This window comes from Macrosteles quadrilineatus, unplaced genomic scaffold (assembly GCF_028750875.1).
Source record: "Macrosteles quadrilineatus isolate MER2022 unplaced genomic scaffold, UCM_ALF_1.0 Scaffold_3__2_contigs__length_128488019, whole genome shotgun sequence".
NCBI lineage: Eukaryota > Metazoa > Arthropoda > Insecta > Hemiptera > Cicadellidae > Macrosteles > Macrosteles quadrilineatus.
In genome coordinates this window covers 47,278,557-47,303,350 of record NW_026542596.1, presented here as the reverse complement: position 1 = coordinate 47,303,350, position 24,794 = coordinate 47,278,557, and the positions used below count along the sequence as shown (strand labels likewise).

At 35.0% G+C, this 24,794-nt stretch overlaps 3 protein-coding genes across 5 annotated transcripts in view; 2 read left to right on the top strand and 1 right to left on the bottom strand.

Annotated features, from left to right (window-relative positions):
- LOC128990629 (uncharacterized) overlaps positions 1-1,177 on the top strand; it is a 48,676-nt gene extending 47,499 nt beyond the window's left edge. For both annotated transcript variants that reach the window (XM_054413103.1, XM_054413104.1), the window contains exon 13: positions 446-1,177. In XM_054413103.1, coding sequence (XP_054269078.1) covers positions 446-766 — 321 coding nt within the window. In that variant the 3' untranslated portion in view covers positions 767-1,177. The remainder of the gene's footprint in view (positions 1-445) is intronic.
- A 556-nt stretch (positions 1,178-1,733) lies between these two features.
- On the bottom strand, positions 1,734-11,790 carry LOC128989752 (uncharacterized). Its single transcript, XM_054411787.1, has 3 exons — positions 11,590-11,790; positions 2,878-3,220; positions 1,734-2,132 (listed from the first exon to the last, which is right to left on the bottom strand). The coding sequence occupies exons 2-3, from the start codon at positions 3,190-3,192 to the stop codon at positions 1,839-1,841; spliced, it is 609 nt and encodes a 202-aa protein (XP_054267762.1). The 5' UTR covers positions 3,193-3,220; positions 11,590-11,790; the 3' UTR covers positions 1,734-1,838.
- LOC128989750 (superoxide dismutase [Mn], mitochondrial) lies at positions 3,670-24,509 on the top strand. Of its 2 annotated transcripts, none has more exons than XM_054411786.1 (5): positions 3,670-3,727; positions 19,653-19,825; positions 20,539-20,652; positions 21,866-22,045; positions 24,272-24,509. In XM_054411786.1, coding segments are annotated over exons 1-5 (615 nt in total). In that variant the 5' UTR covers positions 3,670-3,725; the 3' UTR covers positions 24,418-24,509. The 2 variants fall into 2 exon arrangements, with proteins under 2 accessions (XP_054267761.1, XP_054267760.1); XM_054411785.1 differs by lacking the exon at positions 3,670-3,727 and adding an exon at positions 15,244-15,437.
- The last annotated feature ends 285 nt before the right edge of the window (positions 24,510-24,794 follow it).

Genomic DNA, 24,794 nt, shown 5'->3' with positions numbered 1-24,794 from the left:
CATGTACATTGTTAGGTAACTGTAGGAAAAATATATTTTTATCTGAATAAGTTGTTGGTCTCACCAAAGAACAACATGAACCTAAGTTCAATTTAATTTTGAATGAACAGTTTGACCACCCTCAACAGAAATAAAGTAGAATAAGGTGGTTTTGGAACATTAATATTTTCCAGTTAACAAGGTGCTTTTCAGCATTTTAAGTGATGAGCATAAGGCAACAATATCTATAGTAGTGTCCACCCCCAACCACCTCTCTTCAATTCGGTCACTGCAATCCCTCTTCCTTTATCTAAGATGCATTTCAGTGCTTTTATTTCCTTAGACCTCTTTGGTATTTAGTTATTTCCGTTAAAAGTAATTTGGTTGAGAATGTTTAGTTTCAAGTTTACACGCAAATGAACTTTGTTTGAACAAATTTAATAGCTACATATCTTGTCTTTTGCAGCACCCGTTTGGTGGGAGCTACAAAAAGAAGTTGAGCCCAGCAGCTTTGGAAAAGAAGAAGGAAGCGGAAGAAGCAAAAAACAATAAAAAGCAACAAGTATTAAATCACTTAAACCAAAACAGCGCAGTTAAAAATTGTAATCAGCCAGTGAAATACACAGCTGATGCAAACAACATAAATTGTTCCAATCATAGTAGTAAAAGCATAGGAAACATAATAGATTCGGGTGGTGTGAATTTAGGATTCATAGATGATGAATCCAGCTCGTACAAACACTCAAATCTCAAATCAAGCGATTCAAGAACTGAAGATAAAAGATAACAAATAATGAAATCTTCTATGTGTAATTGTTAAGTTTGTTATAGGTAATATTCTATTATTTGACTACTTATTTATGATTTTTACACCTTGAGACTTTTAGTACGATTCAAACGTGTGTAGTTTTCATTCAAATGTTGAAATGTTCATTTGTTAGACATTATCTAAATTTTAAATAAATGTGTATGTATACAATGTGCTAAGATGCACTGATCATTAATACTTTTCTTAGTAATTTAAAACTTTCAACCATCAATTTTTCACTAGAGGCTTTCATTTAGTGGAAGTTGTTTTACAAGGAGGGTACTTACTAAGCCTAAAAGAACAAAAAAATATTTTATTATTAATTACCGCATGTTTTTGAATTTGTTGGTTTGACATTGCTTTTTAAAATACAAAATGATTAGAACCAGAGATATTCTTTTCATGCTTTATTCCCTAATCGTAGTTCTCAAAAAAAGGTGCGACTAATAACAGTAATTCTTGTCCTTATTGTTGTGTGAAGATTGGCTGGTTTTTTACAAATCACTTTACAATAAAGAATAAACACCATCTGTCAGCCAGGTTTATGATTGGGTATGATATTTTGATATTTTAGAGACCAATGAATGAAGTTTCAACTGGAAAAACACTCTCAGTGTGCCTTAGGTAATTCCACTACGAATGGAATGGCTGGGCGGGAATCTCAACGCGGGTTTGACATCAACGTACAACTTGATGCGCCCCCGCCTACTACCAAAACCGAGTCCATCAGAGTCGCAAATCCTGCTCGTGTCAATACCTCAATTTAATACAATATGGTCCCTGTTGTGTAGCCCCGACGCGGAAATCTCGTTGCGGGTTCACTTTCGTGTACCTGGCCTTCTTGAAAACAGTCATTTAACAAATGCAAAATTATTTTAAAAAGTACCTAACTATTTCTTATAAGAAGGGAACCCAGGATTTCAAAACTATGTGAACAAACCAACCGTTAAATTCAAAATATCTTTATTAAAATTCCTTATAAATAGTCTTTTACATAAAAAACCTACTTTCTATCAATACTGCATCACTTTACTTTAAAACTAAAAGAAACTCAACTATTACCTTGCAACTTTTTTACAGACTCGAGCCGTTCGTACAGCTCAAACCCGTTATAGTAATCTATTTTATCTATTTGAAACTTTTGATTAGGAACTTTAACACTAACTTTAGTAGAAAAGTCTGGTTTGTAAAAGTCTTCCAGATGAAACACTGGATCTTTGTTGGTTGAGAAGTTGACATTCTTGTGGGGGGTCTTGTTAGCTGCTACATCATTGTCACTTATGTGAAGATCAACTAGATTTTTGAAAATATGCTGTGTAAAAGGGACATTTGTTTTCTTCACTGCCTGAAACAGAAATAATAAAGTATTTTAGTATATGACACAAAGATTGATTATTAAATCTATAAATCTATATAATCATATTAACCGTGGAACCTCAAAAATAAAATATATACCGTAATTCATTTTGTGGAAATAAATAAAAAGAAAGATATATTTAATCACGTGTTAAAGAACCACTTAAAAAAAAATATATTGAGTTGATCTAGAAGATTTTTGAAAAATTTAGGATAAAAAATAAGCAGTAGGACCACAGTTTGTTACTAAGTCTGTTTAAATTAACACACAAACATAGCATATAGGACAAATTAAAAAAAAATCTACAATGATGGTCTAATCCAAAGAATGTAATGGATCCAGTCGAAGTACATTAGATTGTACCACATGTTTTATTTAGCTAACAACCATACTTCTTCTACTTAAGTAAACTATATTAGATAATTTGTACACAATGTCGATTTAAAATTCATTCAAACTTCTATTCAATATATAAATTCAAAATATAAGATGACAATTTGGTAGCAGATCACAATTTAGCTGTTTATTTTTTAGATCTGCCAATAAAAAGAAGAAAGTACTGTAAACTTGAATTTAACACAGATGAATCCGTATTAGAACACAAATCCGATCAATGGTACAAGTACTGTGTTAGAATGAAGAATAAAATACACTACTAAACCTTCAAGATATCAGTTTAATAATAGGCCTAGTAAAATAAAAACATAGATAATACATTGAATTTTCAACTTACTTTCTGCTTGATTGCTTTGTCCAGCTGTTTTTGTTGAAATATTTTCAGTTCCTGAACTCCGCTAGTTCCTGCAGACGCAGCCTGTATTTCATTGGCCAGTTGAAGAGCAGAACATAAGCCAGGAGAAGAAAGATCAGTTCCACTTCCGCTATCTTCAATGTTGACCCTTATCACGTGGTTTTCTTTAACCTCATTTTCCTTGCACTTCTTATCTTCTTTCAACAGGGATGGTTTATTTTGGAGTTTATTTTTTATTTTAACATTTACATCCTTTTTTGTTTTACATCCTTTTTTAGTATTGACTGAAGAGGACATCTCCAACTTTTAAACACAATATCGGACTCTGCAAAATTAAGAAACAACGTACTTGAAAGAGAGTCCATAGTAGACCTACACAAACAAGCGGAAGATTGAAATTTTAAAAAAAGGTTTCTATGTCACTTTCACCATACTGGTATGATTGGCTTTCCAGGTTTCTTTGATAAAAAGTTACTAGCAATAATTAATGCTATGATTCCTAGATCAATTGCATAAATAATGGCAAAATACAAGGGTTTCATCTTGCAGCTTGCTAGGGTGTGAAGAACATTCCCTTGGTTCTAAAATTTATATGTCCGAGAGTGGACTGAAATGAATGAATGACATCATTTCTTATCAAGGGAGGAGGTTATATCATCACGTTTGAATTTGTAGCAATGTAAGACATAACTTGATTTACATTAGCTTATCACATCTAAGTGATAACAGTGGTAAAAATACTTGTTTCAACATTTTAAAACAGTTCGGTTTACGTCATAGTGAGCTTTATACAGCAGTGAGGGAACCTGACGACAGCAGTAGGACGAACAATGTATGCAATATAATTTTAAATCTTTATAGATATGGTATATGATAACATAGCTTATTTATCACAGTTTGATTTTGGATGGATCACAATCAGTTTAACCTTTCTCAAATGTTAACATTAGAAAAGGTCAAGTGGGTTAAGTGTAGCCTACGCCTGGGGCAAGTGGACTTCCAGCTAATTATAAATTTTGTTTATTAACAAAAAAATATGGAAACTTGGGCAAAGGTATTTCAAACTATGCTCTTTTAAATTATAATCACAAAAAAATTCTCTAGCTATGATTTCTATGAGTATAGACATATTTAAGAACCTCTTACATTTCTACTCAAAACACAAGCGCCGCTCGAAAATGTAAAAAAATTACTAATAGGTTGAAATACATGGATAACTAACTGAAATTTGGTGATCTTACTTATTTTTTGAGGGGGAATTCAAAATTATGCAACAATGTTACAGCCCTAAAAGTCAATTTTGGGGAGTTAGGGGGGGGGGGGTGTGAAAACACGTTAGGGGCAAGAGTATTTTTCCCATGGGGCAAGTGTACCCTCAATAACTGGTAAATTATCTAAGAATAAAGAAAACGTTGTTATCTCATGCTTGAATGAAAAAAATAACTTTCACTTAAATTTTGTTTTTAGCGAATTTCCCCTATAGGGAATAAGCTATTACCATTACCGTAATACTCATGGTAAGACCTGGACCCGGGACCGATTTACTTTTTCATTTTGTGGTCCCTAGAGACCAAAAACACCATCCATTCAAATTCATATATATATATATTTATATATGTGTCCGTTAGCGCGATAACTCGAGCAAAATTCATCCGATTTTGATGAAATTTGGTACGAACGTGTAAACCTACATTTATTCGAACAAGTTTGTGAACCAGTATGATCGGACTTTGGGAACAGGGGTCTATGGGGGGCTTTATGGGGGTAAAAGTTGGTTTTTCCCATTTTTTACCCTAAAATTTTTAATTTAGCAATTTCTTTCCAAACCATTTTGTAGAGCTAAAAAAAAAACAAATAATTTAGAATGTTGAAGCGTTATTATGCGCCTAATGGTTACGGATAAAATTCAAAAAAACTGTAAATTTAAAATTGCCATGTTATTCTTATGGAGAATAAATAATAAACTGTTAAATAAACTGTTGTTTGCTTGTTTATATTGATTATATTGTTTATGTTGAACATATTTTGATGAAATTTGGAAAATGCATTCATTTCATACGAAACTATTAACATTTTACAAAAAAACACTTTTTACCCTCCCTGTTGCAGCAAACCTAAGTACTCGCTAAACTAAAGCTATTTAACTAGGGAATAAATGTTATATTTTTAAGGAGACACTTTAGTGTTTAAATCCAATCAGGCAAATGGAAATTCGCTTAGTCTGCAGGTTTGCTGCAGCGGGGGTATAGTAACATAGTAGGAACATTCAGGGCCTAGGTCAAATACAATTTAAAATATTGAGGTTTTAAGTTACTTCCACGGAGCGTAGGTTTACAAAAAACTCTTAAACACTGTATAGTTTAAGATATTTTAATTATTAAAAAACCAAAATAAAGCTCATTTTCTCTTTGAGGCTTAGTAATTGTTAATTCAATAAAATAGTGGAATCATAAGGTTTTTTTATTTTCTTTAGAATTTCTAATAAAGCTGGGGTTTCCGTTTTCCCTTACAGAGGTTCACAAAAAAGTCCTATAACTCCTGAACCGTTTGAGATTATTTTGATAAATAAAAAATCAAAAGGGAGCTACAATCCTGTATTTTCCCCTCTACAATCCACTTGCCTGAACATCAAGTATTATGCAGTGGAAAGCTACAATAAGGGGGGGGGGGTTGTACACTTACCCCAGATCAAGGGGGAAGTATATACATCCCAAACATCATTTTACAAAAAAATTCTCAAAAATACAAAATTCATATTTTTAACAAAAAAAACACATATACAAAATATTCCAAAGAATAAGCTCAGCGAATTTGATTTTTATAGCATTTATGGGCGTTTTTTAATCTGTGGTCAAAGTTGTACTAGGCTATGTGATTTTGAGTGTACACTTACCCCTAATATCACTTGACCTAATATTATATTTAACATATTTTTTCAGATTTAAAATTTAGATTGCGATCAGTAGGCAGACCTTAAAGCAGTATTCATAAAATGTTATTAGTAGGCCTAATCAATATGATAGGGGTTTTAGGTTGAATAGCTTTGCGTTTTCTGAAGTACCTAGGAATTTATGCAACGGTTCAAAAGTTAATGTAAATTATGTAATTTTCACATAAAACCCCCATAAAATAACAGAAAAATCGGATTTTCACAAAAATGGCCCGAACGATTTTGGTAAAAATTTAGTATGTTATAGTCTTTAAATTCTGAACAAAATTGTACGAATCCCATTTCCGTATATTTACTCTCACCGCTTACACATGATAAAGGTTGTTAACAAACTTATGGGAGAAAGTATGTGTCAGAATGCTGATACCGTTTATTTTTCTTGGAATTCATGTTTACCTACTACAAAAAAAAATGTAACTTATCAAAAGTAATTAGGTGTAATGCCCTGAGATTAGCTGATTATTGTTTTTCACCATCAATGCAACCTATTTTTTGACATTGGGCTATCCAACGACACTGAAATAGTTTTTGTAAAACTGCTTTAATTATTATAGGTCCAACACAGAGTAGACTTCCTGTAGACACCTCGCCTGAAAAACTCGCTCAAACATCGTGACAGGGCAGTTTCCTTTACTGGACACCTCACTGAGATTACTAGACACCACGCCAGGGTTGCCAACTTTTCCAGATTAAAAAACGGGACCGGCACGCACTACCGGGGGGTCCTCCATGTATTCCATACCCCCCGGGTCCGGGGGTCCTCCCCCGGAAAATTTTTGAACATTTCGTGCACTTTAGTGGGTTTTTAAGGCAATCTAGGCATTAATTTTGTGATGCCATATGTTTCGTTTTTTCATAAAAAATACCCTAGTTTTCCTAATAAAGCTTGATCAATAAAATACGATTTATTAATTCTCGTGAGGTGTCAAAAAATGTAATGATTTTAAATTAATAATTAAGCATTTCTGACACATCTTTAATGAGACAACTTCAGATAAAAAACATTAATACAAATATTTAACAATATCATTTAAAAGCTTAAGATTTGAATTTTTTTCTTATTAGCAATTAATAATACTGTATATTAATAGTATTGATAAAGGGTAGAATAAAAAACAAATTTCATAGCTAAATCGAATGTAATATTTATTATACAGTACATTTCATTTAATGCATACTGAACATTATTCACAAACACAGTCAGTGATTTCAATACATGTTTTGTTGGTTCACTTATTTATTTTTCCACTCATATTTTTTCTCATTCCGAGCAGCAGAAAGTAGCTTCTTGTCATTCTTGTATTTTGAAATGAACTCGGAGCAAGTCATGTCCATATTTAATGAAATCATGAGTTCAGCTCTTATTAATTTAACAGAACACTGATTTCTAGTTTTGGTCCACTTCAAAGACATTTGGGAAAATACCCTTTCAACGTAGGCGTTGGATGGAGGAATGCTAAGGGCACATGAAACAACCTTTCGAAGTTCTGGTAGCTGATTTTCATTTTTTACACAGCTAAAGAGACTTGCCCATTTTTGCTCAACTGTGAAATCCTCTGATTTTACAACTACAGGCAAAGAAGGCTTTATTAGACTGTACTCATCAAATAAATTGTCTTCAGCTACATTGTTATTTATTCCCAATGCTGTGACTGCTTCCATTAGTTCATCAAAAGACATTTCTCTGTTCAAGGACAAACAAGCAATACTTTTGAAAGGATTTTGATCAGAAAAATCAAAATGACTTTCCAAATACGAACGTGCATTTTCGTAGAACATTTTGAAGTCAGACATAGCTTGTTGCAAAACTTCTTCATTAGCATGGTTCTTGGCCTTTCTGATAAATGATCCAAAGAAATTTTCTTCAATCCTGGTGTTCAGCTGTGTTAATAGTGTGTTCATAATCTGGAACAGTTCAGTTGAGGTTGTGTCAGATCTTTGCAGTATCATGTTGCTTTTCTCAAAGAGAGAACATACGTTTGCACTAAATGACAAATACAATGACGTCTTTGAGTATTCAAGGTCATTAATGCTGTCTTCGGTCTCAAACCCAGTCAGTGAGAGCAAGTCTCTGAGGGCGTTTGAATAGTCATTTTCTTTGGAAATGAAGTACAACATGAGAGCAGGGAAAAACTTGAGAATCCTCTCGATGGCAGGTCCTAGACTTAACCATCGAGTGGGAACATGTTTCACCAACTCTCTCCATTCCAACTCAGTGTACTCGATAAATTCTTTCAAGTCTTCTCTCCTTAAAGAAGATGATTGAAAATGGCTGAATATCTTTAAAACAACACCTTCAACGTCAAATGCTAGTTTGTTCAATGCAAACTTAAACGTATTGTTGAGTACGTGAGCTAAACAGCCAGCTTTTAAAAGGTTGGGCTTTTTCTCTTTAAGCAATGTGTACGCTGATCTGTGAATGCCGAAGTTGGCATTGGTGTTATCTGCACTGAACGCAGTAACATTTTCAATGTTGAGATCAAATTTCTCCAAAGTTTGCAGGATATTGTTACTTATGGCATCTGATGTCTCAAAGGAACACTCAACAAAATCCAACAGTTTGGTTTGGCATCCTCTATCAAATGAGAAGTATTGAACACATATTGGATACATTTTTCGATTTCCCTTGTTTGAAGTGTCTGTCATAACACTAAAATGAACAGTTCCATTATCTGTTGATTTTAAAGCATCAACAACCAATTTTTCTGCAAGATGCCCGAGTACTTCTTTGACGATAGCTTCTGATTTTGTTCGGCCACAGCAAACCTTTTTGGCAATATTAGAGTCAGGAAGTATTTGCGGCAACAGTTTATTTGCACAGTCCTGGGCATTGTATGAAGAGTTGTGTTTAACGCAATGAAATGTTGAGGCTACTTCAGCCAATGTTACGTTATCCGCCTCAACAGTATTTTGTTTGGTAAAAAAATTACTCATTACCTGTGATGTGATTCCAGCCGTTGACCTCCTTTTGTGCTCGGACCCTTTATCGTGTTGTTTTACGTCACTCAAACCTCCGTGACCAATCGAAAAATCCTTATTGCACAGTTTGCATCTTGCATAAAACTCCGAATCTCCTTTTGTTAACTACTGGTACGATTTTTTCCAGTCATCGCGGAACTTACACAATCGTTTTGTTTTTTTTGGGGGGGACTTATAAGTTGAAGTGCCAGGTTCACTTAAGCCGTCCGAATCTGAATTGTACTTGTCCATGTTATTAAGTTCAATTTTAAACTGCTATTCAATTCGTAACATTTAGTTCCATGAATAAACAAACCAGTCTAACAAGTATCAAAACAAAAACTGATAATTGCGACTCATAAACATAGTCATAATTACCGGTCACACTGTCACACAGTCACACTGCGAAATACTTTATGAACTACGAACGAACGAAATAATCTGTCGCGTCGGGTGTGATCTAAGCTACTGAACGAATGGCGAGCTGCCGAGCTAGGATGCGCAGTAGACGACTTCAGCGACAGTGGCAGAAAAGTAGTGGGGGAGGGGAGGGGGAAGGGTAGAATGGCCGACTGAGTGTGAACCACGTCAGCGCGGCACCAGTCTGCTGTAAGTGCCGTCTGCCGTCTCTGCGTCTCTCCCATTCCCATTTTATACTGCTAGCTCTGTTTACAAAAATAGTGACAATTTCACGTTTGGTTTAAAAAACGGGACAATAAAACGCGGGACGCTTCTTAAAATTACGGGACTGTCCCGGCTAAATCGGGACGGTTGGCAACCCTGCACCACGCCCATATTACTAGACACTTGAAAACCTAGCTTAAACATGGTGACAGGGCAGTTCCTTTAATAGACACACACCTAGATTACTAGACACCTCGTGTAGCCTAACCTAACCTACCGTAATCTGGGCGTGGTGTCTAGTAACCCTCCCAGTGTTACTTGACGAAAATTCGACAAGCAGCACACTTTGTGTAGTGTTACTTGTTGATTTTTCGACACGCAGACATCGTTTACGGCGAAGGCTCTATGACTGACTGAATCGGATTGAACTGGATCGAGTTAGGTATCGTTCTTTCCGTAATATTCTAAGCTTTCTCCAGAGGTCTGTCTCAGCGCTGTATGTTCTCTGAGCCGATCGTAATTGTAGCAGACAGCTGACGTGCGTGTATTTGTAAACAGCTAGGTTACCCTCGGACCGATGACTGATGTGTTTTATTATGTTTATCATTGTTTTAGTGTTAAAAATCAAAAGTAGTGATATACGTGGTGCATTATAAGAAGATTTAAGTGGTTTTGAAGTGCTGGTTGATGATCCTGAAGAAGTAGGTAGTGATATTGATGTAAATTATCAGCCAGATTCCTAGCTATGGTTAGGCTATGCATTCTTAGCTAAACGCTATGTACTGAAATCTGTTTTTTGCCCATAACTTATTTATTTGCAAATCTACTTCCTTATATTATTATATATTTGTAATCCTCATAAAATTTAGAACAAAGTGGCTATTTTCAAATATTTATAGGCCTATAATTTATACAATTTCATTGAGCGCAAACTTATTTTTTTTTTTCAATTTTTCCAAAATAATTTTTTTTTGTTACCAAAATAAATTTTTTGAAACAAATATTCCTTACGGTATGTTTTATGTATGATATTGAAGCCCATGATTTTCCAAACAAAATGGTATATAGAACATTAGAATTAACATTGTTTTAAGCTTCTCAGGTCCGTTTTAATAAAACCTTGCAAATGCGCCAAAAATAGGTGGACATTAAGGCCTAAACTATGGACACTTGGAGGGTTAATCTAGGTGAGGTGAAGTGGGTGTCTAGTAACGTAGGCAAGGTGTCTAGTAATCTTGGTGTTGTGACTAGTAATCTAGATAAGTTAATGGTGTCTAGTAATCTCGCTGAGTTGTCTAAGTTAGTAAAGTTTATAGTAAGTTTTTCAGGCGTGGTGTCTAACTTAGTAATCTAGAAGGTGTGTCTAGGAACAGTTTAAAACATCTTGTATAACGTTTAAGTTGAGTTGGGCGTCGTAAATAATAGCCAAATAGGGTACTTTTTTTTCTTTTCCCCTTTTTTTCCGGGGGTTTCCGAAGTTATGCGGGGAAAAAATATTATTTTCAGAATCAGGGAGTTATCTCCTATATTTTAAAAAAAGAATATTTAGTTTTCCGAGGCACTGAGAAGGTAAGAAGGCTAGCCGGTAAGAAAAACCAAAACTTTATTTTCTGTAAGTTATCAAACTTCCAAAAATGAGTTGGCCTAATAACTTATTTAGGCCTAAGCTATAGTTTTTTTCGGCTGCACTTTACTTTAGGTCCTACATTCATTTGAAGTAAAATATCGATTACCGGTATTCGATTGTTTCATTCGATATATCGTTTGGTTAAGTAGTTAGGTTAACCTTACCTAACTAACCAAATGATATATCAAATGAAAAAATCAAATAATCAATATTTTCATTCGAATGAGTGTAGGACCTAAAGTAAAGTGTTGCAACCTTTTATAGTGTTATGTAGTTATGTTTATAGTGTTTTATAAGTTTACTCTTTTTTTTTGACGCAATCTATCCAACTTTTGTTGGTCAAAGATGAAGGAATCAAGTATTCAAGTAAGTATTCAAGTATTTTAAACGAGTTAAACCCCCATTTAGGTTATATATTATCCTGCTAAAGTCACCAACACATGAAAATAATATAATCATAATAATTAGTGTAAGTGTAATAGCATTGACTTCATATCTAGGCCTACAGACTAGGCTTAGGCTAGGGCCTACTTACATTTTATGAAAAGTGATAGTTCACAGATTCAGTGGACCAAAGCCAAAGCACATAGGAATCTGTTTTTCCCAAGTTGGGAATTATTACGTGGCAAATCGTTTACATTATGAGTTTATTGCTATATTAAATGAAACAAACAAAATTATTAAACACACATTCAAATTTCAACACGGCAACCAACAGACCAATGGTTCGTTTCGTGTCGTGTCGTCTGTTGCCTCGTTGCCTGTCGATTAATTCCGTCAATTCCGTCCGATCCCGATCCGAATATTCCGAATCCGAATCGAATCGAATACAAAATCTAAAATTGATTTTTTTGAATGCCTATAGTGTTTATCCACTCGCAAGCAACCATGCAGCTGCACAACTGTTATTTTATTTGAAATTCTGATATTTTTATATTATTTTGTGTGTTTTTACACCAGTACTTTTACGTCAGTATTTTTACGCTTTGAAAGGGAACGGTCCAAACCCTTACCCTTGTCTTGTTAGTTACCTCATACTTTTCTCTTCATCGTTGACCAGTATAACTGGATAGATGGCGTCAATACTATTAGACTACTAAATAAAAATATTTATAGAAAAAAACTTGACAAATTAAATGAAATTAAATTCTTGGATCTTGATTTAATTTTGTTGGCAGATCACTTTATTGAAGAAAAGTCGGCTTCTAGATACTCATTGTGTGTAGAAGGGGTTGTTCTTAAGCCAAGTCCCAGTTTTATTTTCAAATGTCCTTGGTTCTAGCATAGATAAAACATACTCCCTTAGTTAGTCTATGGTTCTAGTTCTTTGACGGCAGCCGGTAGTAAGTTGAAAAATTTCATAGCCAGGACGGGGTAGCAGTCTTTATTTTTAGTAAGTCTATAGAATGGCATGTCAATGTGGTGTTTTTTCCTTCTGGTATTATAACTATGCTGGTCTGCTCGTATTGGTAGCGTTGGTAAATTTTGATGAATGTGAAGGAGACTGAGGAAATTATAGTGGTTGAAGATTGTGAATATGCCCAATTTCTTGAATATGGGCTTGCAGTGTTCTTCATTGTTGGTGGAGTCCATTATTCGAAGAGCTCTTCTGTAGGACTGACTAGGATTTTTGTGCAGGCTGAGGCCATGGCCCATGGCCCCACAGCTCGACAAACCATAAGATGGCTATGAAACAATGACAAGTAAGACTGACTGTAACAAGAAAGTTCTTCACAAAAACACAAGAGAAGGATGGTCATAGATTATTCTAGAACAATAAACCGCTCACAATTAATTTGATACCTACCCAGTGCCTTCCATTAATGAAATAATCTGTAAAGTTGCTCGTTAAAGTCTTTTAGTACGATGTATTTGAGATGTGCTTATAATCAAGTTCCTATTCCTGAAAAAGACCGACTATATATACTGCTTTTCAGGCTGCCGAGGAACTGTACAAGTTTACCAGAATCCCTTTTGGTACAACAAACGGTTGTTGCTTTCCAAAGAGCCTTATGGATCACATAATAAGAAAAGAAAAAATGTAACAGATACATTTGCTCACCTTGATGTCATTGACATAACGATTTGTGGTCGCACTCAAACTGAACATGGTGAACATCTGAAAAAATAGCAAACAGCCTCAACAGCCTTTTCTTAATTCAAAATATTTCCATGATCATATCTTGAAATGAAATGAAAATCCTTCTTTGTATAATATTATATACTCTGGTGTTATCAAAAATTATACAGCACTGTAAAAGCCCAAATCAGAAAATCTATTTAAAATACGTGAAAAAACCATTTTAATAACAATAAAATGAGCAAGGGTCATTGGATGCTGCAGCACTAAAAGCAGACTTGGCTTGTAGGGGTGTATGGGAGGTTCAGACGGAAGCATTATTCGATGTACGTGTCGTTGACACTGATGCTCCATCGTACTTGAACCTCCCATACGAAAAAGTTCTGGAGAATGCAGAAAGAGAGAAGAAGAAAAAATATTTAACAATAACAGAAACAAGAAATGCTTCTTTCACCCCACTAGTCAAGTCTGTGGACGGAATGCTAGGCAAAGAATTTCAGACCTTGCTCAGAGCAATGGCAGAACGCCTCACAGAAAAATGGAAGAAACCTTACAGTTTAGTGATGAACTGGATAAGGGTGAAAACCATATGTGCAACGTTAAGGGCCAGCAGTATGTGTCTAAGGAGGACAAGAAAGAAGTGGAGGACCCTTAGAGAGTTCGAAGATGGGGCTGGAGTACTAGCTTTTTATTAATCTAAATAGAAAAAGTTTTACTACCTATTTTTCCATGTCAAAAAATGTAAATAAAGATTGCTTGTTTGTTCTTTTTTAATAACAATAATGCTCAAATATTACCAATGTAAAGCATAGATTAAATAAATGTACTTATAGCAGTTCATGGAAACGTACTTGGTTCATGGTAAAAGACACAAAACAAACTATTTTACAATAGAATGATAGATCATAGATCTTCTACTTGTTCATTTAATTAATGTTAATGGTAGGCCTAGTACGCTTAATATCCTAATGCATTGGGTTTTGGTTTTTGGTGCTTCCTTAGTATCAATTTATATGATTAAATCTTATTTATTAAATATTCTTTGGCTGAAGTCATACAACTTACTGTCATGTCGTAACTTTCGACTTTGACATTTGCGTCAGCTGATCTTTGATCTGATCAGTAAAAAAATTACATTTTGTTTTGATGACTTATTTTCTGCTTGCGCTTGTCTCCTTGTCTGCTCCGCTGGGCGCTGCTGGTTTTTCTTGGCCCATACGAACGATACTGAAGGAAAAGACCAGTGTTGCCACTTTTAGGGTAATTACCCTTTTCTAGGGTAATTTACTGGTCTTAGGGTAAAGTTTAGGGTAATGGTAGATTTAGGGTAATTTTAGGGTAAAACTTAAAGTTAGCGTAACAATGGAAATTTTACTAAAAAAATTAAAAAAACTTCAAAATTTGGCAAAAAACTTTCATTACATACTATGGCCAAACCATCATATTCGATTCAACCGGTTTAAATCGATTGCTATGAATTTTTCATAATAAGTTATCCTATAATCGATCTTATCAATAGTTGGGAATTATCTGTTTTAGAATGTATTCGATTCTATAACACGTTATAGGCTTAATAAAATACGAAATATTATTCATTACTGGGTTTGATATTTAATTATGTGATTGAATTGAATTAAACTGGATTATTTTACAAATTGTGTCAAGAAATTACTACTATGTATAGATTAAAGGCTTGGTGGTACCGTGCTATTTTAAAGATATGATTGTCCAAAAACAGTAGTAATGGGTTGATACAGTAAAAAATTCGATAGTTCTTGATTCGATATTTTTCGTTATACGATAGTTGATATAGCTAACCAATATCAACATTTTGTTCTTCTTTCGGGTGGTTTTTTAGAAGCGAGTATAATTTTACGTAAATTGATTGATATTGGAACTTCATTTAGTATAATTAACCATCTTATGTAAGATTTATATGATTTTAACATTGTTTTATAGCATTAAACGCAAATATTAACATTTAGGGTAATTTTTAGGGTAACCCAAAGTAGATTTAGGGTAATTTAGGGTAATTTTAGCCCGCCTTTAGGGTAAAATCGCAACAACGTGGTGGCAACACTGAAAAGACCATAAAATTTATGGCATAAATATAAAGACGACTCAAGCTGACGGATAGACCGGTTGTTAGCTTAATCACTTGCCTGAAACACAAGATTTTAGCTAGAAACTTTTAGGTTTATGTAAACTTGTCGTTTTAAGTTAACTAATTCCACCACTTATTGCCGAAGTAAGGAAAGAGGAACGATGTTTGCATTGAAGAAATCAGTTGTTTCAATGTCAAGGTAAGTTCCTAGAATAAAGCACGGCCAAAGTTGTAACTAATAATTTTTCTATTTGTTATTCTACATATTGTATTATTTACATCTAGGCTATATGTATGATGATAAGGTTAGGCAAACTAACCAGCTTTGCAAAGATGCCTACTAAGATACAAGATACAAGAATACTTTATTTACAATCTTTAACCCTCCGAGTGTCCATAGTTTAGGCCTTAATGTCCACCTATTTTTGGCCCCTTTGCAAGGTTTTATTAAAACGGATCTGAGAAGCTTAAAACAATGTCAATTCTAATGTTCTATATACCATTTTGTTTGGAAAATCATGGGCTTCAATATTATATATAAAACATAAGGAACATTTTTTCAAAAAAAAAATTTTTAGGTAAAAAAAAAATATAATTTCGAAAATTTTCAAAAAAAAAAAAAAGTTCGCGCTCAATGAAATTGTATAAATTATAGGCCTATAAATATTTGGAAATAGCCACTTTGTTCTAAATTTAATGAGGATTACAAATATATAATCATATAGCGAGGTAAGTTATCAAATAAATAAGTTATGAGCGAAAAACGGATTTCAGTACATAGCGTTTAGCTAAGAATGCATAGCCTAACCATAGCTAGGAATCTGGCTGATAATTTACATCAATATCACTACCTACTTCTTCAGGATCATCAACCAGCACTTCAAAACCACTTAAATCTTCTTATAATGCACCACGTATATCACTACTTTTGATTTTTAACACTAAAACAATGATAAACGTAATAAAACACATCAGTCATCGGTCCGGGGGAACCTAGCTGTTTACAAATACACGCACGTCAGCTGTCTGCTACAATATTTTCGGAACTAAAATGAATAGCGCTTAGAGACAGACCTCTGGAGAAAGCTTAGAATATTACGGAAAGAACGATACCTAACTCGATCCAGTTCAATCCGATTCAGTCAGTCATAGAGCCTTCGCCGTAAACGATGTTTGTGCGTCATAAAAGTGACGCGTGACCCTACACAAAGTGTGTTGTGCGTCATTTTTATGACGCGTGACACTCGGAGGGTTAAGATTTAAAGGGCGTCAATACAGAATTGTGCAGTTGTTATATATAAAAGTCAATACAAATTGTTATTTTTTAAGAATAAAAAATAGCTGATCAGAGTTCTTGCAGTGATGATTTATTCAAGTTCTTGCCAAGACAAATACTCATTCAGACTATAAAATGGTCTATGTAACAGCCAGCACTTTAGTTCTTTCTTCAGTTTTCTGGGTTGAAGAGACTTCAAGTGGACGGGAAGGACGTTAAAAAACTTGGCACGCATGTATGAGGGTTTCTCTTCATAGAGCCTTGTGTTGTGAGCAGGAAGGTTGTAATCATTTCTTCGTCTTGTGTTGTATGAGTGCACCTCCTGATGACGACAGGTCCGGGAAGAGTCGACAATGGTAAGAGTCCGTAGTATGAAGAGGTTGACTACGGTCAGGATTTTTAACCTCCTAAACTCTGGTCTGCAACTATCTGTTGTCTCAATGCCAGTCAGGGTTCGAACAGCCCTCTTTTGCATGATTAGAACTCTGTTAAGGTTCTGTGCTGACGATCCACCCCACACCACAATGCCATAACAGAGAATACTCTCAAGAAGTGCATAGTATGCTGTTAGTGCCGCCTCTTCTTTGCTCACAGCCATTGTTCTTCTCAGTGCAAAAATTACGGTGCTTAGCTTATGGCAGAGTGCTTCAATGTGTTCGTCCCAAGCGAGATGTTCGTCAATGATGACACCTAGATGTCTTACAGAGCTAACAGAGTCAATGTCGGGAATACAGCAGACGAAACTTTTCCTGTTGCTAAATGAAACTAGCTTGGTTTTTGAGGCGTTGAAAACAAGGTCATGATTGTCGCAGTACTCCGCAGCTAGGCTCAAACCAATGTAGGCATTGACTTCTACGTTGTTGATGGGTGAGTTTGAAGAAAGCAAGACAGTGCCATCCGCATACACCGGTAGTCTTCTAAATGTATAGGCCTAATCTGCATCCCCTATACTACCCTAAAGACTGATTTATACGATACCAGTTGGCATTCTAGTTGAGGTTGCCAGTCACTGGATGACAGCAACAGCGACTAGCACTGTGTAAACAAGTCACCTACAACGAGTCACTGGAGTAGAGCCAGTTAGCCAAACAAATACGGTAGCCTACATAGTTTTGTTTTACAGGCAAGTTACCCTCCAGTTGCTGTAACGCTGAACCAGGTTAGTTTGTGATTCATTAAGAGTACGGTAAGTTAAAGAGCAAATTAAAATGACAAAACGTTGGAATGAAGAAATTACCAAATATGTTCAACCAAGATTTAGTTGACCAATATTGTGATGTGAGGAGTGCATCGATGAAAGCCGTAGGTAGTCGAAGACATGGATGTGCCAAACTTAACTGATAACACAAAACAACAGATTTTGAACGCACTGCTTTTTAATTATAGGCCTAATTATTATCTGTGGAGTTTCTCCCATAATTTGTTAACTAATAACCAAGTTAGGCTATAGCATGTAGACCACAAACATCCACACAAACATTATAAAGCACTACCCTATCCTATTCTAGTAGTTTTCAACGTGTAAATGGTAAAGTACCAGTTAGCTGGCATTCCAGTCACATCTTGCCAATGACCTTCTATTCATATCTCAACTAAATGCCAGCCACTGGCAACATGTAAATGGGCCTTAAAAAGGCTTACCATCTTTTACAATTAAGATGGCAGCTAGCTGGTGGACTGACTATCATACATTATTTGGGTAGACATCCGTAGGCTATCTGTTGGCACAAACAACCGAATGAAAATATTGATTATTCAATTGTTTCATTCAATATATCATTTGGTTAGTTATGTTAGGTTAACCTTACCTAACTTAACTAACCAAACGATATATCGATAATCAGTAAAGGCCCTATCGATCAATATTTTCATTCGGTTGTTTGTGTTAACAGATACGGAAGTCTACCCCATTATTTCTTAAATATTCTTAAATATAGTCGTCATTCGCTTATTGGGTCTGATGATGATTGGAGTGTCCAATCGAAATCGATCACCACTTACCATCTTTTTTGTATATTTACCGTCTTGTGAGTAACAGTATAAGCGTAAATATATGTTTTAAGTCTTATAAGACGTTTCTTTTATTTACTTTCCGTAAATTTAATAAAACGTACAATGCTGATCAAGAAGTTATTTAAATATTCACCAATTTCAATGCTTCTACTGACAAAACAAATTTTTGTTCACTGGGCCAAGAACATGTTTTTCAAAAGCCGAGTTTAACGAGGCCAGTAACTTAGGCAGGTAGGTTACCTGGCTCTAGTGTATTTTCAAGTTATCTGAGGCAGGTACGATAGCCTGTCCACCAACTGGCAGTGGCATTGTGTAAACATGGCTTTATAAGTTAGTTTGTTGCAAATTCGCAATGAGATTGGCAATAAAACATAACTAAGTTAATGTCAATTGTGTAGTAGACTGTCAGCTGATCACAGTTACAGTTAACATAATATATTACCTGGATGTTCACAAAATTGGTCTAGCTAGTGTAATGATTATGTATCCAGGAGCATTAGGCCTAATGTACAGTAGACTCCCTCTTATCCGGACACCTTTTAACCGGACATCGGTTTGACCGGACTACACTCGGTAGAAGTGACATCTCTTTATCCGGATAATTTTTATCAGCACATCAGTTTAACCGGACTAGATTGGCTGGAAGTGGGCGGTGCTGAATCGACTGTTCTCGTGGGAAAGATTTGAGACCAGTGATTACGTGTCTAAATACAATGCTCTCCTAATTTTAAGTCAAATACTGTATAGAGTATGCATTTAAACGGTCTGTTTTAATGAGATTTTGGGGACGTCGGCTTAACTGGAAAAACCGTTATCAGGACTGGCCTTGGTCCCGAGGAGTCCGGATAATAGGGAGTCCACTATAGTCACTGAAATAAATTAAGTTTCATTTCATTTCTTATAACTTTATTCATTAAAGTACAATACATAGATACAGGAATGGCGTCAAGAGTAATTAAACAAATCTAACTTAACTAAAATACTCAGTTACTACTTTAACTAAGTTGGTTCTTGATCTAGAATTTTGCTTAATTTATTAATTCACCATATCCAGCAACGGCCAATCTTGTTTTTGAATTGTTTTTTATTATATATAAGTACCGAACAAATTGTTTATGTTTTCAGGGCAATGCCAGCAAGATGCAAGCACACACTACCCCAGTTGCCTTATGCCTATGATGCACTGCATCCGATAATCTCCAAAGAGATCATGGAGATTCATCACACCAAGCACCACAATACCTATGTAGCTAATCTAAACGCAGCAGAGGAACAATTGCAGGATGCTATATCCAAAAGTAATACATAATTGAATTAGCCTATGTTTTGTATCTGTTTTTCTTATTAACTTACTAGGAGTTCAGGTTATTTCAGATTAAGCCTAGATTCTATAATAGCAGCCTTTAGAAGAAAGTTTGTAGCATATCCAGTAAGTTTAAGGGCAATCAAGGTCTTAGAAGCTCTAAATAATTAAGGATGCAATACAAAATGGCTTCAGGCCTGATCCTGCCTCCAAATTACACGGCTAATTTTTGACTGACCATGTCTAGATATGCTTATAACTTAATGATATACCAAATTCAACAACAAAGGAGTGAAAAACAGAACCAGATCTTTTTTGGCCTTTTGCCAAACTTTGATACCGTATCCAAATTCATCGTAATCATCAATTGTTACAATCATCTAAAAGTTCGATGTTGGGTTAAGCTAAGTTTCCTTATCTAAACTAAGTTTAGTCCTTAGCTAAGTTTAGTAAACACTTTTAACTGTAAAATTATTTATTGATGAAATAAGTTAGATTCTATAACAGTTGCCGTATTAACCTCGTCTCTTAATACATTGGAGTCGGATATCAAAGTTCCGCCCAGCCTGTTCTCTACGGTCTATCTGGTAAAAGACATTTGCATTGTTAGTTTTATTAGGATCTATTACTCGTGCAAGAAAATTATACCATATCTTAATTTTGATTTGTTATTTTTGCATCTTTTAATTCTGTGATTAAAATTTTCAGATGACACCACTAAAATCATCCAACTGCAGCCTGCCCTCAGGTTTAATGGAGGTGGTCACATCAATCATTCAATTTTCTGGCAGAATCTGTCCCCAAATGGCGGGAAACCTAGTGGTAAGGGACGTTCCCTATTGTCATTTTAAGGCTTAGAAGTTATATTTTCAGCATTTAGACTGGAAAATTTATTTTCTCCTTACCAGAATCCTGCTAATTTTGGATCTGATTAGGCAGCCTGTTTGGATAGGCCATAATTGCAGTAAAAATGCATGGAATGTTGTAATGTCTAACTTACATATTCATCTTGCCTGCCTAATTTGTTGGACCTGTTTACTTTCAGTTGTTACATTTTGTATTCTACCTTATTCTCAATTAAATTAGTTTCATGTTAACTAACTGTCTAAATCATTTTATATAATCGCTGCAGCTCAACTCTGCTATTTCTACAACATCATGGAAAACTAAACAAATGAATTTTTATGACTAAATAGCTGTGTATTGCTTCCGCAATCACAAACACCATGATAGTATTCCATTATTGAGTAAATATCTAGGTGTTAATCTACTGGTATTGCGGCATCATCCGCAATCATCTCCCGCTATTGTGTTCTTCCTAATACACGACGACTTTACAGAGAACCAACAGAACACTAAAATTATTCCAAATTAATCGGTCCCATACAAAATTCACATATAGCCTATTTCTAGACTTTTCCCGCTCCTGAAATTTAATGCTGGTTTTCTTGTTTTCTTGGTCCGCTGGGACACCTTGGTGAGCATTACAGAACACATGGCTAAAGGTTTTAATTTTAATATAAAAGCGTTTTATCACAGTTGGTTCAGATTAGTGTGACTCTTGTATACCAGTAAAGCCTTAGATTTTTGTGGATATAATCGTATTGACTAGACTTGTAGTAGTCACACCATTCTCATTTAAAAGCTGCAGTCATGTTTTTTAAGGAAATCATAGTTACCTGAATAAAGTCACCGGCAGTGTGCTGTCTGACGTCAGTTACTGATTTCTGTTGTTTGTACAGAATTTAAATATTTAAATACCGTACAGAATTTAAATATTTAAACCGTACAGAATATAAATAATTGTATTAACCAAGCCCCTGATAAAGGATAGCTTAATCATATTTCATGTCGCATCCAATATCATAGTAACATAAACTTGGGAATAAGATAGAATTTTAGACTGTAGCACACTTCATAAGTGGCTTTTTAATTTATGTTCTATCTGAATTAGAATTTGGCGCCTGTTCATAAATGAATGACTACCTTGTATCTTAATGTAATTTCATATCTAACAAATTTGTTTGCTTTGCAGATGAACTACACAAGGCGATTGAAGCATCGTTTGGCTCTTTTGATGCTTTTAAAACAAAACTGTCCACCCAGACAACAGCTATCCAAGGTTCAGGTTGGGGCTGGCTGGGCTACAACGCAGGGAGTGGACGGCTGGAGATTGCAGCGTGTGCCAACCAAGATCCTCTACAGGCAACCACAGGTCTGTCTGATGTAAACATATATTGAAACCTAGCTTAGCTTCGGCTCCCATTACGCTCTCTAGAATCTGACAGGTGACAACTACTCTGTCGGATTATAGAAGGTTTTGGGTTAGACCCTACTGGAATTCTTATTACAAAAGTGCCAGAACGACCTCTCGCAAAAGGGTGAACCGGGTAAAAAACTTTTTGGAAGGGTTACAAAAAACAAAACACTTTAACATACTTGTAAATTAACAGATATACAAATTCAATATTAATATTTAAAATGTTACCAAAGGTGATATTAAATGGATACAGTAGACTCCCACCTATCCAGACTCCTCGAGACCGAGGGCAGTCCAGATTATGTGTTTTCCGGTTAAACCGATGTCCCGAAAACTCAGTATAAAACGGACCTTTTAAATGCATACTGTATTTGACTTAAATTTAGAAGAGCAAATATATTTAGACACGTGATTGCTGGTCTCAATTCTTTCCCACAAGAACAGTCATTTCAGTACCGCCCACTTCCTGCTGATCTAGTTGGGTTAAACCGATGTGCTGATAAAAATTGTCCGGTTAAAGAGATGTCATTTTCGCCGAGTGTAGTCCGGCTAAACCAATGTCCAGTTATAAGGTGTCTGGATTAAAGGGAGTCTACTGTACTACTTAAATAGTTAATGACAGTGTTAAAAACTTTTTCTTAATAGTATGTAAATTATTTTAACAAACTTTAAAAACTCATACCTGTCACAGCTTAACCTGTTTTGTTAAAGAGAATTGTTGTGAATCCATACTTTAGTATAAGCTTACAAGAAAATCTCCCAAAAATATAGGAAATCAGCCAAACAGTTCTTCTATTATTTAAAAATTCACGTAACGGAATGTTCCTTAATCTTTCCAGCGATTTCTGTTTTACCACCCCCACAGCAATCAAACACTTTCGTTACCTATCCCTTTTGAGTCTAGGGGGGGGGGGGAAATCACTGATGTAGAAAATAGGTGGTTAATTCCGCTTCCCTCAACAGCCCAATTTACTTGTTAAAAGTCCTCCTTCCTTAGTTAGTGTCCTCCCTTTTTACAGCAATTATGTTTCAGCTTATTGACTTTTTGGCATACCTTAGCTGTTAAACGAGCTATTGTTGTAAAGGTAGGATCAAGTGGAGGGGGTAGATTTCTTCCCCTGAAACCACCTACATTTTTATGAAGGGAGTATGGAATGAATGAATGAATGAAATAGTTATTTGTGTAACTAGTGGTGAAAGTGGCACTTTGCTGCACACGAGAGCAATGTTTGTTGTGTTGTTGTTGAAATGATCTCGAGTGCAGCAAAGGCCTTTTTCACTCGTGTTACACATTATATTTTTCCTACAGTCCCTATAAAGCATATAAATAATTAGTCTTTCAAACACTATACAACACGTTTTTAGGTTCAGCTGGCGACACAAATGGTGCCCTAGAGAAAGTAGTACCCGCGGTCCGTATCACTCCGCTATTTTTCCTCGGCAAGAAATGTGCTCCGCGTTTTGAGAATATAGTTCCGTATGTTTTTCTAATTTGAAGTGGTTTCCGCGCCTAAAAAAATGCTTTAAAAGTATTTTCTTGTTTATTAAGATCGTAGGAATGTTTTAAAAACGTTTAAAAGAAAAGTCCAGAAAGTTCAGAAATACCGAAACTATAAACACGAAATGAAAGGTTAAATCGTAGTTATAATAGTCAATCAGCTGCTCATAGTATTTTTATCTTTAAGTGTTGCCAACCTATTTCCAAGCGTACACGGATTACGTGCATAATAAAACCACGCTGTTTTGTGTTATTTCGTTGGAATCCTGATGTGCGGCAAAGTATAAACCGTACGGCAAAGTATAAACCGTACGGCAAAGTATAAATATGCAGCAATTAGCAGCTTTCTGTACTATAAACAGTACAAGGAAGCCAACTTTGTCGGGTAACTGTAGGAAAAAGTGTTTTTATTTACAAATAAGTGTATAACAAAAACTTCTTAGCACTAGTGCTAAGAACGGAGTATGGAAAAATGTGTTCATCTTCAAAGTTACTTATGAATATAGAATACAGATAGATTATGCACTCTATTTTCTGGAACAAAAAAAAAAAACTTTGTCTAGGCATATGGATTTTTTTCAAAATATTATTTAAGAGCTATTACAATAACTATAAAAATTGTTGACTAAATCAGAGATGGTTCTTTTATCATGGTTCTTTTATCTGCATGATTGTTTGCACAGGCTTGATTCCTCTGTTTGGAATTGACGTTTGGGAACATGCTTATTACCTGCAATACAAGAATGTGCGAGCAGACTATGTCAAAGCAATATTTGACATCATCAACTGGGCAGATGTTTCCAAGAGGTTTGCTGATGCCAAGAAGTAATGGAACGATCTCAGTATAGGCCTTCAAGCACCCACTTTATATTCTGTGATTTTATCATGTTATAAGTCAATAAAATAATTTTCATGTTCTAATTTTATTTATAATAGCTGTTACCCTTGGGCTTTGTCCGGTTTTACCTCATAAGTATTTTTTAGAACTTAATGGGAATGATTTTCCCCAATTTACTCACACTTTTTCTTCATTATAGGTAACTGAAAATTTGCCTTCATTTTAATTATATGATTTAATATTGCAGACAAATAATTTACACTTGTCATTAATTATTGACAAGTTTATGCAGTGTTGTAACAGAAATTCAGTATGAAATGTTACAAAATATTTTCATGATCAACAAAGTGTAGGTAGTAATGTTAAAA